The following is a 19,345-nucleotide window of genomic DNA, read 5'->3' as shown; positions in this document are numbered from 1 at the left end:
TTCTCTAAAAAATGAGAGGACCTGGACTTGGTAAGTTTCAGTTTGGGGAGGAAGAGGGCTCTAAAATTACTAGGTTGTGAATAAGATATCCGCTTGTCCTAACATTTATCAAACTCTTTTGTAACATTTATGTTTGCCAGGCACTGTTCCAAGTCTTTAACAAAGATGAAGCCATTTCATTCTCAGATGACACTTTGAGGGGGTACTATTATCATCTCCATTTTATAGATCCAGAAATGTATGACCAGAGGTAGAGCTGGGATTCAAACTCAGGCAGCGTGCCCTCAAGCCCATGCTTTTAAATATTGGCATGCGTTAGCATCTGACTCATCTAGAACACATCCTTTTTCTGGTGGGCTTCACAGAGGAGCATTAAAATTACTGTGATGTGGAGGAATCATTACTACATAAAGAAATGACATTCAGGATATCTGGCTTCTTCAATGATTGAGAACAGTGGAGTCTATTTTGTGAGCTTCATGTTGAAAAGCTTTACAAAGCATGTATTTTATTCTTCACAAAGTTCATGAAAAAAAAAGGCATAGAGAGTCATAGGAAAAGAACAAGGATACCTGGAGCTTTGGCTGCAATTAGAGCAGGAGGGTGCTTATATCTGGAATCCTTAGATGTCTGATTACTGGTTTTGCTTATGTGTAAATACAAGTTGCTGTGCTAAGCAGAAAATAATTGTAATGGATTCATTTAATCATAACGCAGCAAAGTTTAACTTGTTAGAGCTTCAAACTTGCAGATGAAGCTTTCCCTGGGGCAGCCAGTGTGATTGTAGTTGCTGTAGCTGACCTACTTATCAGCTTTTTCAAAAGGTGGCTTAAATGCCTCCCAGGATACAGGAACACACAGAAAACCTAACAGGAGTAACTTTCCATAACTCATGATTCATTTTTAGGGCATTTGGGGGCCATACATCATATGAGGTAATCTTGTTCATGCTTGCAGTTTTCACCTAGACATGAGTCACAAGATTAATTCTTAATAACTCAACTAAGAATTCTTAATAGGGGGGTGACCAGCAGATTTCAAATCCAGAGGTATTTTTTTCTGATAGAGTTTGGTTAGGTACACATGAGCAAGAGAGCCCACCACCACTTTTCAGGGCTTTTGCCCTGGTTGGTAACCCAGAAGTCATGTCTTCTCTTGGGCACTTGATGTGTTCCCCTTCCAGTTGGGTTAATGGTGGAGATAAAAGGAAATGATACTGGATTTTAATGCAAATCGTATCTCTTCACAGAATTGAGTCAAGAGTTTGAAGTTGTGTTAGAACTATCCATTTCTTGATCTGTAGAAGTCACCTAATGACTGGTAAAAAAGCAAGATGGTAGGGAAATGACTGTATTTTATGTAAACTTGTAAGACTGGACCTCAGGTTGACAGAGTGACAGGCTGCTCTTTCAATTGACAAACTCTCAAAGGCACTGGGGGCTGTGGAGTCCCATCTAGAATGGATTCAGGAGGCTGAAATCAACCCCAGGATTAAAACCAAAGTGACCTTTCTGAAAGATCTTGGAAACCGATCGAGATCAATCCTCTATGGTTGATACAAGTGAGTAAGAGTGAAGAAAGTGAAAAGTTATGAGCAAAAAACAAACTCCTCTTTTCCTTTCCTGGAACTGATATTTCCTTATAGTTCCCCAAGCCTGATCACATCATCTAGTTTTCCTCTTTCATTTTTCATTTCCTTGCTTTTTTTAATCCTCCTTTTATCTTCTCTGTTTCCCCTATTTTTTTTCTTTCCCTCTCACCGTCTGCCACCCTCCCTATCATTCTTCCATTCTCTTCTATCTAAAATTCTTCAGCTTTCACCTAAAACTCAGTGCTAGGTTTGTAACTAGAGTCTCTGGTAGACATGATTTTAGGCCAGGGGTTCTATAAATAACCAGATGCCTGTGACTTCTTAAGGATTCTCTCTGCTGTGCCTTTGAGAGACCTTTTATTCTTGGTTCATATACTATGGCCTATCCAATAATGTTTTATTCTACTTTAAAGTTTTTCTCCTAAACCAGAATATTTATGAGAATCAGTAGAGACCAGAAAAGTGAGGCAGAGATTTGGAGAGGATTCAAATTAACCTCCTTTTGCCTCATTACATTTCATGGAACAAATCAGGGTCACCTCATCTTTGGGTTCCAAAATCACCAGGTTAGCTTTTCACGGAAGGGCTCAGTTATCTTGGTTCCTTGAATCCTTTCTTAATGGCCCCATTGCCCAACCCTTGCCCTGTTTTCATTGTGACCTTCTGTTTTATATAATGGCTATTGAGCCTAATTAAAAATTGTATTTTTTCTTCTCATTTCACATCATGGCCTTGGTGAATGTATTTTATTGTCTCAAATGCTAGTCAGTCTAGGAACAAACATGGCATGCTATTTGAAGTCTTCATTATGGAAGAAGATCAGATGTGGATTTGGGGAAGAGAAATCCTGGTGGGATACTGACTGACCGCATCTAGAAGTGACAGCAGCAGAATTTTGCATCTGGGATTCATTAGTCACTTCTTACCACAATGCAGAGATCTAAAGCCAGAGTAGTCCATCCTTCTCTATCCTTCCCTACACAGTTATCATCTCCATCTCCAATCAAACCACTGAACAGTTCACCCTATGTGAGGTCTCTCTTCTGTATTTTCCATATCTTCCCAAAACTCGATTTTTCCTTGTGCTGGCTTGTCTGGCCAATGCAATAGCTTCATATCCTGTCTTAGCTTTCTAAAGTACTTTGTAACTTGCATTTCAATGGTATGGAGCTATTTTCTCCAGTAGGAGCAGCTGAAGAGGTAAAATGAAATTAACACACAAAAACCTCCACAATGTCAAATGATGATAGGTTTCTGTATGTACTCCCTCCAAAAGATCCAATATGAAGGAGGAAAGACCAAGCTGTGATTGTTCTTCTGAGAAAGGCAGAGAGATACACCATATATATAGGTTGAGATAATAAATCTGCTGAGATTAACCATGCAAAATTTCTTCTGATCAGCCTGTCGCTGTTTCAAAATATCATTAAATGGCTGCATTCCACATGAGATGCAGGAAGATAAGAGTAAGAGGGCAGACAGTAGTTTCACTGCCCCTTCCTAACCTTGACAAATGTCCTTTAAGTGACCTTGATGCAGTTACCACTGTTGTCATTGTCCTCTCTGATGAATTTTTTTTCTTTTACTTTCAGCTCGGGGACCTGCTTCACAAGTTACAGTTCGTCCTGACATATGTGGCTCCTTGGCAGATGGCTTGGGGTTCCTCGTTTCACGTGTTTGCTCAGCTCTTTGCCATTCCTCGTATCCTTTCTGCTTCTATTTTCACCCTCCAGCTGAGATTCACATTTTACGGAAGCAAGCTTTTCATTGACCCCTGGCAATAAAAAGGTTTTAAAGTCTTTAAGATTACATTTTAATGGGGACATGAAGAGGCACTTTGGATCCCTTTAGGCCACTTAGCCTTAAAAGATATTTCTTAATTTTGAACTCTTCCTGCTTCTTAATGCATATTCAGGAGTTACTTTTATTTTTTCTGGTCCTTCCATTTCCCATGCCCAGATCTGCATTAAGGTACCCTGTCTTTTAAATGGAAAGTTACTGCTCAAATGATTGGTCGCCTTGTGCAAAATAGTGCAAATAAATTTGCTGTTATTAAGCATTGTGGATAGGGTTAATGCATTCAATACATTTTTATCAAGTGTATCTTATTTTATAGTATGGTTATCATATTATACTTCAGTAATATTCAGAAACACAAGATTAGGTACAAACAGCATTTGGAAGACTAAAAAATTAAATTATGGTCTTTTAGTGGCTATTAGCCAAGAAGCCTTGGTTTCCGTGTGTGTTTTACAATGTTTACATAATAGTTTTAATTTACTTCCTAACAAATTTTGAGATGCTCCTTCTAAACATCACTTTGACATTGATAGCTAAATTTTATATATGTGCACGTGTGGGTAAGGGGAAGCGGAGAGAGAAATTGCTTTAAAAATACTCTTGAAGAAAGAGATTAATTAAAATTTGACTCAGGCCTAAAATGTGTCCTCAAAGGTTTTCCTTCCCAGTGAATTTAGAGTTTTTAAACCTGTGTGTTTCCCAGGAAACAGGGACCACTTGCATCAGAATCCCTGGAGGAACTAATTAGCTAAGTAGATTCCTGGACCCAGCTCATACTTTTTAAATCAAATTTCACGGGGCGGGATCCTAGAATCTGTCTTTCCACAAGCTTTCTTGGTGATTCTTATGCCATCAGTGTGTGTGAACCACAGTTCTAAACTCTGGCAATCCATCAAGGCTGCTGTTAGCTAACTTGAATGACCACTCAGATCTCTCTTCCATATGAAATTTACATAAGGCTCATTAAGACAATTCTTAAGGAATCTCTAGGACGTTAACTTGGTGTACAGGAATGGAAACATGTTTAGGATAATCCTTGAGTGATAATATATTTTATATTTTGAAAAATGATTTCTTCTAGGCCCTAACTTTTTTTTTAAAAAAAGTTAAGCATATGAAGAGTGGATCTCACAATACACATTGTTCTATGTTGCTATTCTTAGATGTGCATTGATATTTCTAAAGTGTTTCAAGGTCATTTGGCAGAACAAGCTAAGGAAAAATTATATACATATTTGCAAAGCCTGAGCTTGTGCACCACCCTTTCCCTTTAGCTGCAATCATTTTCTATAAAGCCAGTAATTTCAGTTTTCCAGAGTCCTTTAAAACAAAAACAGGTGAAATATTGAGTTGATTTTTAATCTCTTTCTGACGTATTTCTAAAGTTTCCTTTTTAGAATTTAAAGCATGTTTTTTTAATTTTTTTTTTATTTTTTATTTTGAGACGGAGTCTTGCTCTGTATTAAATGAAAATGATTAGATTAATGCAAATTTGTTGTTGAGGAGTTGCACCAAGAATTTAAAACTTGAGGTTATAATTCCTGATGTCATAACTTTGGACTTGCATCTGTCTGTAGCATTTCTTGCTGATGTTTATGCCTTGTTAGGTGAGTTCAATATTACTAATTATTCCTTGGAGTTCCACGACTGAATTAAGACTGTTCTGGGAACCATAATTTTCAAATACTTGCCCTATATTCGTGTTGAGGGTTCACACATGAGCACATGGTATTTGGCACTTAATAAGTCCTATAAGAATAAAGACAGCATTAGGATTTATCTCAGCTTGTGCATAGTGAGCATTAAATTTACATACTTTCACGATATACAGACTAATTGTCTTACAACATGGAAACATTCGAGATGCAGATTTTATTGGGCATTTGGTGGTTCCGTTTTAGAGCACTCAGTGGATCCCCTTGTTTTGTTCCTAAGCCTGGCCCTGTTAGTGACACCCACTTCCACTTCCACCCCTTCTGCTAAGATACAGAGCCTTCAAATTGACCTCCCTGGAGGCTGGCCACTGACGGGATCTTTACCCTCTCCCCCATACCCATGGACACCCACCTCATCCTTCGTCAGTTGTAAAGGTAGATATTTGTTCCTTGGAGTCCAACGTCATGCTGTTCAGAATATAATGAGATAAATAGTTGAGAAACTAGATATACATGCCACCCAGACAAAGCTATTAAGTTATTAAGTGTCAGCCCTGGATCTTGGATTATTTTGAAATGTTAATTATTTTATCACTCTATTAAGAAGCTGTGGGCTCCATCTCAGCATTGAAAAGGGCCTAATTTGCTCTGTTTTGGAATTGAATTAGCTTTCAGGCCAGCAGGGCACTGTTTGGTAAATTGCTTTTTCCAGTACTAGCATGTTTTCTCCCTCCATAGCCTCAGTTAGCTTCTGAGCTTGTAACCTCCAGGGAAAGATGAGAATATTCACCTTTTTAATATGTGTAGAGACCATGTAAGACCATTGTCTTCTAATAATTAGACAGACTTAGCCAGATTCTCTATAGTAAAGCCGGAGATTGGGAGGGCTGCTTTCTACTTGGTGCATCCTTTTGCGCTTCTAATGATTTTAAAAAATCTTTTAATAATTGATGTTTTCTGGCTGGGCACAGTGGCTCATGCCTGTAATTCCAGCACTTTGGGAGGCCGAGGAGGTCAGATCATGAGGTCAGGAGATTGAGACCATCCTGGCTAACACGGTGAAACCCCGTCTCTACTAAAAATGCAAAAAAATTAGCCGGGCACGGTAGTGGGCGCCTGTAGTCCCAGCTACTCGGAAGGCTGAGGCAGGAGAATCGCTTGAACCTGGGAGGCGGAGGTTGCCGTGAGCCGAGATGGTGCCACTGCACTCCAGCCTGGGTGACAGAGCGAGACTTCATCTCAAAAACAAAAACAAAAACAAACAAAACAAATAATTGATGTTTTCATTTTAAGTGTGCTTTTAAAGGAGTGATCAACTACCCCTTAGGTTAATCTCTCAGCTATTTCTCTTAGAAAGAAATAAAGAGGGCTTTATGTGCCTACTCTTCGTAGTATCTCTTCTTTCTTGGCGCTGCCTCGCCAGTAGTAGTGACAGCCTTTCATATTTGCCCAGAGTGTGCTATAATTCTTTACTGATCTTTCCCCAAAAAAAGATCCTCTCTATTCACTGCCACCCTCCCTCTAACCTATTAAACGTCATTTCCTTTCCTACCACATTGAACTTTATTTTTAGACTAGCACAGTTTCCTCACTTCTTAAATTTTGGATAATTGTTTCTGGCATTTAAAAAATGTACGATGTAATCTCTGGGGAAATTTTAGAATCAAAAACAAGAGCCACATCAGCCCCCCTTTTAATATGTGTAGAGACCATGCAAGACTACTATCTTCTAAAAATTAGACAGACTTAGCCAGATGATCACATATTAGCACATCTACCCAGCCCTGGCTCCTCTTGGTTTTGTCCTGGTTCCTCTGCAAGCCCTGTCACACCCTCTATCCCCTGATGTGGGGACTTCTCCCTTTTCCTTGCTTCTCAACACAGCCCTTCAGAAAACTCCACCTCTGACCTGACTCTGCTTTCTATTTTTTTCAATACCTTCACTCAATGATATCTTGCGTGCAATTCCCTTTTCTTCCAATGATGAGGAGCATAATAGCTAATTTGTTGTGTTTTGTGGCAGAAGTATTTAGGTATTTTCAGCTTTCAGAAGAGGAAACTGATGGGTGATAATAGATATCACAGTAGCATATTGTTCTGTAGTTCTCTATTTGAACCTAGGTCAAAATAAAAAGAATTGGATTTAAATTGCAGCACAATAGAGATCTTTTTGATACCTAAACAATTCAACATTGGAATGGATTATTAATGGAGGATGTGACATTTTACTCCTGAAAATGCTTGGGAGTAAATAGAAAGTTTAAAAAAAAAAAAAAGTCACTCTCGAAAAAAAAAAAAATCATGTTTTTTTTTTTTTTTTGAGGCAGAGTCTCACTCTGTTGCCCAGGCTGGAGAGCAGTGGTGCAATTCTAGCTCACTGCAGCCTCAGACTCCTGGGCTCCAGAGATCCTCTCACCTCAGCCTCCTGTGTGGCTGGGACTACAGGTGCGCGCCACAATGCCTGGCTAATTTTTTTTTAATCTGATTTTAAATCTACGAAAATGTATGTGAAAGTGTGGACAGCACAAGACTCACTCCCTTTTTTATATCTTACATATAAATGGGGCCATTAGGGAATCCCCACTTCCACCCCCACCCCTTTATCACATAATTTGTTTAACGTTATGTTAAACCACTTAGAAGTCCGAGTTACTTCTATATTCTTGATAATGAAATGCAGAGTCTTCCTGTCTGTGCCAAGCATTTCTTTTTTACTCTCTGACAGAACTTTTGGAACATGGGTTACAGAAATAAGATCCCCCTTAGTTCAGCAGTGAGAGAGATACAGCTGTCAACAACTTCCCGGTAGGAAGATCAGCCTTGTAGGAGGTCAGATCATATCTGTAGTAGAATGATCCAAGTCCTAATACCCTAGGACCAGGAAGGATGTCCATATTATAGGACCTGGGCAGTCTGGCTCTCCACTGACTTCTGCCACCCCTGTGGATTCTGGCCAGCAGTTCTCTCTTGCGCTTCCAACCACAGGCCCACAGAACCTCTGCACCACAATGATGGTGAGTGATTGGCAGCTGGGAGTCTCCAATGATGGAGTGAGACCTGAAGGGACCAGCTTGCTCAGAGAACTGTTGCTTCTGGCTCCTCGCCACTAATCACCAAAGATCCGTTGGGCTTAAGCCAAAAGCAACAGACATGCTAAGTTTAATATTGAGCAATTACCTCTTTCATCAAGCAAGGTGTGTGAAATTGATGCATGCTGGTACGTGAGAAACTCATATAAGAATGCCTAAAGAAGCAACTTGGCCCACAAAACACTTACTTCATGTGCATGTGGTGTTTTTTGCTTAAAAACTAGATATGACTTGAATTGAACCAATGGTGTTCAATATATGATATCTGTTTATCTGTGTATCCATCTACCTAGATACATAGATGGATAGATATTTCAAACAGTAGGAAAACATTCTTCAAGAAACAGAGATGCTACCTTCCCAAACAATTATATTATTTATTTTCAAAAAGTATCATCTACTATTAATTATTTACAAAGCTACTTGATACTTTAGCAAATGTACCCTAGTGTGTTTTGTTCAGCTAATAATCTTAGTGAAAAGCAACTGTTCTTTTCAATCCTTAGATATTAAACCTTTGCCATGAATCAGACTAAGACTGCTGAGATTTTTATGAGAATCATTTGGTTTACATGGTGGTGAAATGATACCTAGCATGGTACTACTGAAAGTTTTATATTTATAAATCTATACATAGAGAAATTAAGTGTGTGTTCTTTGTTCCTTCTTTGGTGGAAAAAATGACTTTAGTGAAAACTCATCAAAATTTGAAATAATATTTTAAAAATGTAAGAATGATAATTTTTTTTTTTGCCTTAACTCAACATTCTCAGATTCTGCCATGCTTTTCTTTCAGACGATTGCCACATCAATCTTTTCTACCCCATTGAGCCCATTTCTTGGGAGTGTCATTTTCATCACATCATATGTCAGGCCAGTGAAATTCTGGGAGAAAAACTACAAGTAAGATCCTAAAATCAGTGCTCAATTACTTTTCTCCAGTTTGTGCTTCAGAAGGCTCCTCTGCCTTCCTCTGTTAGGAGGTCTCTGGCTCCAGGCTTCCCCCTGCTGTGGGGCCAGGCCAAACCTGTCTCTCTTGATGACCTCTTCAGTTCATTGACTCAGCTCTTGGGTCTCAGGGATCTGGAAAGAACATGACTGATTTCAAATTAGCCAACGAATACTAGTCCAGGTTTCACCAGTTGTGAAGGAAAAGTGAGTTATCACTGCCAATTTTCGTAGGTGACCTAGGGGAGGGTTGTTTAACAAGCCATTGTTAATGTCCTTTGATATGCCAAGATGGCCCCTGGATGGCATACTTTTTTCCTGTCTGTAGCATCCCTTCTGTGAGCATACTAAATATACAGTCCTGTACAAGTGGGCAACCATCAGAGCTCTATGGAAAACAGACCACCAATTTTTCTGAGTGCCGTAAAACTTGCGGCAAAGTGAAGATGATTTCTTCACTTTTTGGACCTGTCATAAATTTCCTTAAGCAATTGGTGATTGATGAAGTAGGAGTATTATTCTTACGGGAAGGTGAGAAGAGAGAAGTAATGGTTCACCAAGTAATCATAAAGACCTCTTAATGATTTTTGGGGGAAGGTCTTGAGAATAGCTAGCAGGGAAGGAAAGCATGTGTACCTGGAGGTCTTCAGCTGGGACAGAGACCTTTGGATTGCTCCATGTGTTGGGGCAGGTCTTCCATTTCAATCTCCTCTGCCCTAATTTATTAGCCATACTTGTGCTATTTGTTACTTTTAAACCCTAATCCTTTTTCCATAATTTGTTTACATTTTGCAGAGTGCTAGCATTTTACAATGTGTCTTTTATGTCTCACAGAGGCCATCATTAAGTTAGACCTTTGGCTTCATGTTTCTCCCGAGAGATGGTTTATAAAATTTGCATCCTTCTGGCACAGGTGGTGTGGCTTAGGGATTAGAACACAGCCTGCCTGAGTTCACACCTCATCTCTCCCACTTAACACTGATCATTTCAGGCCCCCTTTTCCTCATCTGTAAAATGGAAGTGAAATCATAGGACCTACTTCATAGACTTGTGAGGAGAAAATGAATTAACATACATAAAACACCAAGAATAGGGGCTGCCACAAAGTAAGCACCACGTGGGCCTGAGCTAGGATGATTATTCTCTTACTGCTCCTCAAAGAGTTTCCTGTCCCAGCTTGACCCATGCTAGTAGGTGTTTACCATGACTCGGGGGGATCTCCTTCGGACAATCTCACATTTAGGGGTGCCCTGGTGAAAACTAACCAAACCAGTGAGCCCTACTTTGGGCCCGTGAGTAGTTGAAGGAGGCCCTCAGGTTTCTGGTATATTTCTTGTCTTCTAAGAGAGGTAGATTTTGCAATAAAAGTAAAGTTGTCTTGAAATTCACACATAACAAGGCTGCTCATTTGCATTTGTCTAAAGAGACATGCATATTTACAGAGCCAGAGAGTAAAAAAAAAAACTACCACAGTTGGCTTCTCTTTAAGTTTTTTAGGAGAAAATAATTTGGGGGACCTTTTTGGAGCTCTGAAAGTCACGCTTCCGGAAAGTGCAAATACTTGTAAATAAGAGGAGGGGCATTTTCTCATGCTTTCACCTAAACAGGGAAGGAAAGTACAACATATTTAAGACTTGGTCCTCAGTACAAAAGGTTTCTTTTTGCCTCTTATTCTCAGATAGGGAATCCGTCTTTCTGGCCTGGGAAGATTCAATAGAAGTAAAACACCTCTCAGTTGAGTCAGAAAGGATTTTAAGTGTCCCCGGTGGAAAGGGGAATCTTTTTGCAGAGATGACATTAGAGGGAGGCATTCTAATACCCGCGCAAAAGGAGTTAGGTGTTTTGTTATTTAGTCTCCTCACTTCCAAAATTCAGCCATCCTTTTTGAGTGAGATGTTTGGGTCTGAATTGTCAGTTTATGTGGGTTACTTAAACATATGGGCTTCTAGAGCAAGATTTATGTTTATTCAGTCCCACAAAGAAGTGATTCTGCCGCGTTTATTCTTTTCATCAGTAAATAACACAGATGTTAGCACTAGGTTCCCTGTATGTGTGTGTGGGGTGTCTGCCTCTGGCTGCCATTCTCATGGGTTGGAAGAGGGCTTCAGGGTCTGTGGGTATGTACAAGGAAACCTGCCCTTTCCTAGGTCTTTCCGAAGGAGCCAAGTGGAAGGAAATTGTCAATTCCACTGCAGGAGAGAGTTCTTGGTGCAAAACCCAGTCTGCTGAAGGTCTATTGTTGCCTTTTGTGAAGGCCTCAGAACGCAGCGTCCTCTGGCCCATCTGCTGAAAAGATCAGTGGAGGGAAATCACAGCAGTAGAGTGGTGGGTACCAGGAAAGGAAGTGACAGGAAATCTCATCTGGATCCTTACAAACACTCTGGAAAGCTCATTCTATCTATTTAAAACTTTTTTTTAGTTTCAAATCCTAATTAATGAGTTTTAGTGTTCTGACTGCAGAGTTTCTATGTGGCCGTTCTAATTACCATCTTTTGAGTCTGATACAAAGGACCAGTCAGTTAATGTCACTTATCCTGTTTAATTTTGTACTAGTTGTTCCATCACTTTAAAAGGGCCGCCTGAAAAGACATTCTCGTCTGGAGCTTTAGTGAGCACATTTACCACCATGAACTGCCGCCACCGGCCTGGGGGTGTGTGTTGGAGGCCACCTGGCAGTCCCCTCTCCTGGCTTCCTCTTTCTTTTCACCTCTGCTCCCTCACTTTCCAGTCCCTTGGTTTTTATTGCAGATCTTTTAAAGCTGACTTTTGTTTGTGCAGGTCTCTAATGAGAGCTGCAGTGTAACAAAACCATTTTAATACTTCAAGGAAGGGATAAATAAATCACCAGTGACCTGATAATCACAGCTAGTCCCTTTTCTCCCCGAACTGGCCTGTCCTGAAACCTGCATACCTCCTATTCCCTGATTCTGTGCCTCACTAGGGCATATGACAAATGTGTCCCCTGTCTGCCTTTTTACCCTAGCCTCCTAACTAACCTGCTTGCTACTCTCTGCCCACACATAGCTCTAGGATAGCTGTCCTAAAACAGAGCTCCCAGCTTGTCACTCTTCTCCTCAAAAGCCTGCAGTGGCTCATTGTGCCTGAGGAAAACGGAGAAATGCCATGTAGACCAGCACTGTCCAATAGGAAGTTCTGGATGACGGAAATATTCTATGTCTGTGTTCTCCAATATGGCAGGTACCAGTCACATAGGGCTACCAAGCACTTGAAATGGGGCTAGTGTGACGGAGGAACTGAATTTTATTTTATTATTATTATTATTATTATTTTGAGACAGAGTCTTGCTCTGTCGCCCAGGCTGGAGTGCAGTGAAACGATCTCTGCTCACTGCAAGCTCCGCCTCCCGGGTTCACGCCATTCTCCTGCCTCAGCCTCCTGAGTAGCTGGGACTATAGGTGCCCACCACCCCGCCTGGCTAATTTTTTTTTTTTTTTTTTTTTTTTGTATTTTTAGTAGAGACGAGGTTTCACCGTGTTAGCCAGGATGGTCTCGATCTCCTGACCTTGTGAGCCACTTGCCTTGGCCTCCCAAAGTGCTGGGATTACAGGCATGAGCCACTGCACCCAGCTGGAACTGAATTTTAAATTCCATTTACTTTTAACCCACTTAAATTTAAATAGCCACCTGCGATGGGAGGCTACCATATTGGAAAGCACAGATATAGACCCTTCTTTCTTGAACTTTCTAGCCCCTCTCCCACAACACTTTCCCACACATCATATACTGTGAATTTCCATTCCAAACCTCACCTTGGATCATACCCTTCATATAGAATGACCTTCCCTCCCTCAACCTCTTCATTTCCTGTCCACACCTAGTTGGCAAAGCCCAACTTAAATGGCAACTCTGCCATGAAATTGCCCTGATCACCCCAATTAAAAATTATCTTTCCTTTCCTAAATTCCTCTAACAGTTTGCCTTTATGTTCTTGTTGTCTGTTACTCAATATCAAATCTCTGTAAACCTTAGTTTTTGTCTTAAAACAACAGGAAACAGTTTATCATATCTCATGGCTTCTATGGGTCAGGAATTTGGGAAGGGCTGGGCTGAGTGGTTGTGATTTGGGGACCCTTATAAAGGTGGTTAACTGGGACTGAAATAGGGAATTGGAACTGCTGGAGACTAACTGGACATCTTTCTCTCTTTTCGTGTAGTCTCAGAACCTCTCTTTGTAATCTCTAGGTGAGTCAGAATTTTGGCTTCCTGAGAGCATGGTGGCCTCAGGGCTTCAGCAAAAGTTTTCTAGTGAGTAAGGTATTAATAAAAGTTACATTGATTTTTCTGGCCTAGCCTCAGAAGTTCTGCAGCATTGATTCTCTCCCATTCTATTTTCTACAAGTAAGTCATTCAGCCACCCAGATTCAAAGAAAGGGGAATTATATTCTGCCTCTTGGTGGATATATGGTAAGATTCAAGAGTGGTTTGTAGGATGGAGAGGTACTGTAGCAGTCATGTTTGGAAAAATAAATTTGCTGCTATGACCATCAGTAAATTCTACCCAAGATTGGTGTAATCTATATATACCTTCAATTCTGAACTTGTTTAGTTTTCATTTTTGTATGCCTAATGGGGCCCTGCAAAAAGCAGGTGTTCTGTACATTTTTTTTTTTTTTTTTGAGACGGAGTCTCACTGTGTCCCCCAGGCTGGAGTGCAGTGGCACAATCTCAGCTCACTGCAAACTCTGCCTCCCGGGTTCAAGTGATTCTTCTACCTCAGCCTCCTGAGTAGCTGGGATTACAGGGGCCCGCCACCATGCCTGGATAATTTTTGTATTTTTAGTAGAGATGGGGTTTCACCATGTTGTTCAGGCTAGTCTTGAATTCCTGATCTTGTGATCCGCCCTCCTCGGCCTCCCAAAGTGCTGAGATTACAGGCGTGAGCCACCACGCCTGGCCTGTAAATATTTCTTAAGTGAATTAAGTCTAACAGTATTATGTCAGAGGAAATAGAAATCCTAATCTGGCTTCACGTTTGCTGGGGTGAGAACACTCACTGCTAGACTGAGGTGGTCTTGACTAACAAGGTCTTTAAAATCTGTCTTTATGAGCTCTGCGTGGTGTCTTTATTTTAATTCCAGGCAACAATAGCAAATGCAGTATATAATAGTGCCTTGTGTTTATACATCCCCCTAATGTCAGAGCATTCTAGAAAGCTTTAGAAAAACATTCTGATATTATGATTTATCATCCTGCTGTTTGTATATAAACAGTCACTAAATAACCAAACTTTGTCATTAACATGAAACAAATGTTTAGGCCAGAAATTACATGACACATGTGCCCAGTTATCTCAGCAAACATCTTTGTTCTAAAGGAGTTGACTATTTTCAGCTTTCTAAAATAATGAAAACTCCCATTAACAGAGATTTTGTTTTGATATGTCAAAAAACCTCTATAAAATGTAAAATACATTAGACCTACAGCGCTAGATGAAAGGGAAATAAAGCTTTCATGATGGTTACATATCTAGAATTCTATCCAGATTGGTTTTAAAATGTGACACTGTTCTGGGTGTTATCCTTTACAGCAAATGTGTATTAAGTATCATCTATGCGAGTGTACTGTGCTAGGCTTTACTTAGCAGGAATCACTCTGTGTGACTGGTCTGCAAAAGTATCAACTCTGCATCTGTATCCTTGGACCTGCCTTTCTCAGCAAGAAGATAATTGGTTCTACTTAATTCTCATCTCTTACTGAGGCAGCGGTAGAACGTCAGAAAGCACGGGCTTTGTGCTTTGTGGTTGGTCAAACCACAATTAAAATCCCAGCATATATGCTTGGTTAGGTGTTTGGGATGTTACTTTGTCTGTGAGCCTCAGTTAACTCATCTGTAAAATGAGATGATTACTCCTCAGAAGTCATACACACCAAAAGAGACATGGTTTGCTGTGGTAAATGTGTAAGTCATTTCTATGTACAACATACCTATCCTTATTCCTGACCCCATTTCATTTTCCTTTCCTAAATTTCTATCTTTTCTCATTCAGCTTTTAATCCAGTTGTAACTAGACATATATTATGTATCCCTGCAATCTACCTGAAGTCCTTTCTGAAACAGCAGAAGGCAATCAAATGAACAGGGGAAATGACACATTATATAGATCGTGTACCATCACATCCATAGCCAGCCTGCTGTGAGGTGCCCTATAAATATTATTTTTCCCTTCAGGCACCGTGTTTATTTTGATACCTCGGCCAGTCACTGAGCCCCAGTTCTGTTCTTCGAGCGTCACAGCTGCCTTTATGGAATAATAGGCTCTCTAAGTCCCACGGTTTTGTGGTTTACCTAACAACAAAATAAATGATAAAAATATTGTAAGTGGTCTTAGTGAGCTCTCGTGAATCTCACTATGTTGTTTTCCAGCCCCTTGTTGGTTTGTAATATAGACATGAGTGTAGCACAGACCCTGAGGAATTACGGTAGCCCCTCTGTGCCCTGGACCATCCAGCCTCTTCTCGCTGCTGGTGGAGCAGATCTTGCGCCTTGCTCGGCAGCCCTTGTGAGTGCTGTTACAGCTGTGGGCTCTTCATTGAGTTGAATCTTCTCCTTGTGATATCACCTGGATACCCCTGCTGAGACAGCATCAAGATTCTGATTCCTACACCTGCTGCTCTTTACCGGTTTGGAGGCAGCTCTGCTTCCTTTGCCACCCTCTTTTTCAGCTAAATGGTACAAACTGTTCCTTACGCGAAGTGGTCTAGACCTTGGAAATCCTAGTCGGCCTCATCTGGATGTTCACTGGATTGCCCCTGACCCTCCCCACCTTCACCTTGCTCCAGAGGTCATCTCATTGGTTCTCAGTAGAAGGACCTGTTACTTCTGCAAACCAGGTGTCCTGCTCTCATTCATGCCTCTTAAAATCTAAAATGTCTCATTATTTTATAAAACATTTGCTGAGCTGACCCTTCATCATCCTAATCTTATGTGTGAGTGTGGTTTACTGAAAACAGGAAGTTTACATTTCCGCTATGAACTCTCATCTTATTGGTTTTAACTCAGTATTCCAGCCCATAGAGGTCAGTTTCATTCATGTCATCTTTCACCCTTCCAGCCCCCTTACTTTGGCAGCAGATGGGATTACCTGTCACCATCTGGAGCTTCATTCATGATTTGTTAATGATGGTGAACAGGATGGAGCGAGGGATACCTGGCTTGATCAGGCAATCAAAGAAAGAAGTTCTCAACTTCACAGTTTATTTTTTAACTTTTTCCAAATGAATATTGCTGAATGCTTTCTACCCACTAAGCTGTTTTAAGGTTGACTTGTAAGATCTTTGCAAAGCATTGAGCTTCTCAAAAGGCAATTTTTTTTTCTTAAGTACAAAGCAGGCCGCTTATTCTGGCTTATGGGTTAATAGTACAATGCAACCCTGTAATTAAAAGCTGTCCTTCCTTTAAAGTTATGCCAGGCAGGGATTTACATATATTGACTTGCAGTTAAGTTACCCCATAATTTATTTGGATACGTTTACAAGGTGCCTGGATATACCATGACAAGGAACGCAACACATTTTTATTTGTTCAATGCCCTTGTTGTAGTTACTGCTGAGATAAATGTCATGAATCTCCTTTATCAGGAACCCGGTCTATTAGAGCTTTCAGACCCATACTTAGGAGTAAGTTGGGCCCTGGATCTATTATTCTTAATGGTAATAATAACAGTAGTAGGAGTGGAGCAGCAGTAGTAGCAGTAACAATGGTGATCCTCATCTTCTTGTATTTATTGAACATCTGCTCATCTTCTCTAATATATTCATTCCAGTCCTAACATTCACTCTGGAAGCCGACTTTCATTTTTCTCATTTGACAGATCGGAAAAAAGAAACTCAAGGAAGTTAAAGAACTTACCCAAGGTCACAGAACAAGTGAGCAGCTGAGCCAGGATATTAACCCAGGGCTGATCTTATTCCAAGCCCAGAACACACTTCCTGTTATATCCTGAAGCCTCTCAGAGGACACACACACACACACACAGAATGCCAGCTAATGCATTTGCCCATGAGAGCCTTGAAAGGAAGGCACCATCACAAGAGCCCTGTGTGGCCAGAGAGGCCTGTGTGGAAAGGAAAGCAGCTGCAGCTCAGAGCCCTGAGGCATTTGCTCACAGTGGTAGGACAGGTCAGAACCACTGCAGGTCAGAAGCAATGCAGCTTGCCAAGACCACCCTTAGAATCATTAGGCTGAGCTTTGAGCTTTCATACTCATCACTGGACCACAAAACATTCATAGCTCAAAAGAATGGAGTCCCTGTCTTCAGGCTGCAAGAAAGCGTGGTGAGTGGCCACTTTGCAAGTCATCAGCTTGCATGTTTGTCTTTTCCTTTTCCTGAAGAGAGGCTTCCTGATGCTTCCCCATGGCCCCAGCCTGGTTCTTAGCAGCTCCAGACGCTAAGCATGGATGCATAGGAACAGGAATGAAGCCTCGATGATCCTCATGGACAACAAGTGACCATCTGAGATTTTGAATACAGTCTCAGGCCCAGAAAGGGGGTTGAGCTAATTAATACAGATGCAACTTTTTATTTATTTTTATTTTTTTACTTTTGAGATGGAGTCTCGCTTTATAGCCCAGGCTGGAGTGCAGTGGCGTGATCTTGGCTCACTACAACCTCCGCCTCCCAGGTTTGAGCAGTTCTCTGCCTCAGCCTCCCAAATAGCTGGGATTACAGGCACCTGCCACCATGCTTGGCTAATTTTTGTATTTTTAATAGATATGGGGTTTCATCATCTTGGGCAGGCTGGTCCTGAACTCCTGACCTCGTGATCCACCTGCCTCGGCCTCCAAAAGTGCTGGAATTACAGGCATGAGCCACCACGCCCGGCCCAGATACGGTGGCTTTTTAAATGGGTGATTTGAGAAATCCCTGTTTGAGGCTATGACCTGCCCTTGATTTTCTAGGGTGTTAAATAACTTCACACATCTGGAAAAGGGATTTTCAAATGCTCTTATTTTAACTGGGGGCTAACAGGGAGTCTTCAGGAATCTTCCTTCCCAGGCAGAACTCAGAGTTGTCCAGATGGATACAGAAATGAAAGTTTTGGGAAATATAAAAATGCATGAGATTCACTTTGAGGATTGCAGTGGACTGAATGTTTGGGTCCCTTCTCCCCCAGATTCATAGGTTGAAATGCTGACCCACAATGCAATGGTATTAGGAAGTGGGGCCTTTAGGAGGTGATTAGGTCATAACAGTGAAGCCCTTATGCATGGAATTAGTGCCCTCATAAAAGGGACCCCAGAGAGCTCCCTAGCCCCTTTTTCCTCCATGGGAGTACACAGTGAGAGTTTGGCATTCTGCAACCTGGAGGAGGACCTTAGTAGAACCTGAGCATGCTGACACCCTCATCTCGGACTTCCAGCCTCCAGAACCGTGAGCAACATATTTCTGTTTTTTATAAGCCACCTGGTTTATGGTATTTTTTTAATAGCAGCCTGAAGTGACTAAGACAAGATGCGTGTGTGTGTGTGTGTGTGTGTGTGTGTGTGTGTGTGTGGCATTGACATGGTTTAGCTACTACAGGACCATGTTTGGGGAGACAGCAGGTACTGGGATTGACAGGTATGGCCCAAGTAGGAATATGGACCAACTCTTGAACTTTCCAAAAGAAATAGAAATAAGGAGAAACCAGCCAAAAAAAAATCATAGTTATGTATGATAACATAGAAATGTCAAGACGGAGTGAGGAACTGGAAAAGAGATCAAAGTTTAAAGTCAGTACATCTCACCCAACTGGCTGGGGACATATGGGCCAAACCTGGGAACAGACAGCAGTGTAGTGCCTGCCTCCTATTTCGTTTCACTCTGGGAAGACTTACATTAGGGCACAGGCAAGTGGGAAACAAACAAGTTCGTGAGACTATGGCCAAGAGGGCCAAAGCCAGAGAAAGAAAAGGTGTGAAGCCTGGCGTCCCAGAGATCTATTGTTCTTGTCTAGCCAGAGTGAGTTCTGGGACTTTAGTGTGTGGGGGACCAGCAGGGAAGGGAATTTCCTTCCTTCCCACTGGACTTGGTGGTGTGGGGTGCAAGCCTATTGCTGTTAGCAGTCCTTTGGCACCACAAAGCAAGAACTGTCCTGAGGACACAGCAAACACAAAGGAAGGCTGGGCCGAGGGACACAGAGAATGGTGACACTCACCTATCCCCTGAGTCCACCGAGGCCTAAAAGGACCTTTCAGCTTCCTGAGCCACTGAATTCTTTATTTCACTTAAGCCATTTTGAGTTGAGTTTTCTGTCACTTG

At 41.3% G+C, this 19,345-nt stretch overlaps 1 protein-coding gene across 5 annotated transcripts in view; it reads left to right on the top strand.

Moving 5' to 3' along the window:
* The window catches only part of PCNX2 (pecanex 2), a 351,803-nt gene that overhangs the window by 222,200 nt on the left and 110,258 nt on the right, over window positions 1–19,345 (top strand). For all 5 annotated transcript variants that reach the window (XM_058430821.1, XM_032137273.2, XM_032137274.2 and 2 more), the window contains exons 22-23: window positions 3,184–3,292; window positions 8,909–9,038. In XM_058430821.1, the coding sequence (XP_058286804.1) occupies window positions 3,184–3,292; window positions 8,909–9,038 (239 nt within the window). The remainder of the gene's footprint in view (window positions 1–3,183; window positions 3,293–8,908; window positions 9,039–19,345) is intronic.

Source organism: Hylobates moloch, unplaced genomic scaffold (genome assembly GCF_009828535.3).
Source record: "Hylobates moloch isolate HMO894 unplaced genomic scaffold, HMol_V3 SCAFFOLD_18, whole genome shotgun sequence".
NCBI lineage: Eukaryota > Metazoa > Chordata > Mammalia > Primates > Hylobatidae > Hylobates > Hylobates moloch.
This window is presented reverse-complemented; position numbering and strand designations above follow the sequence as displayed.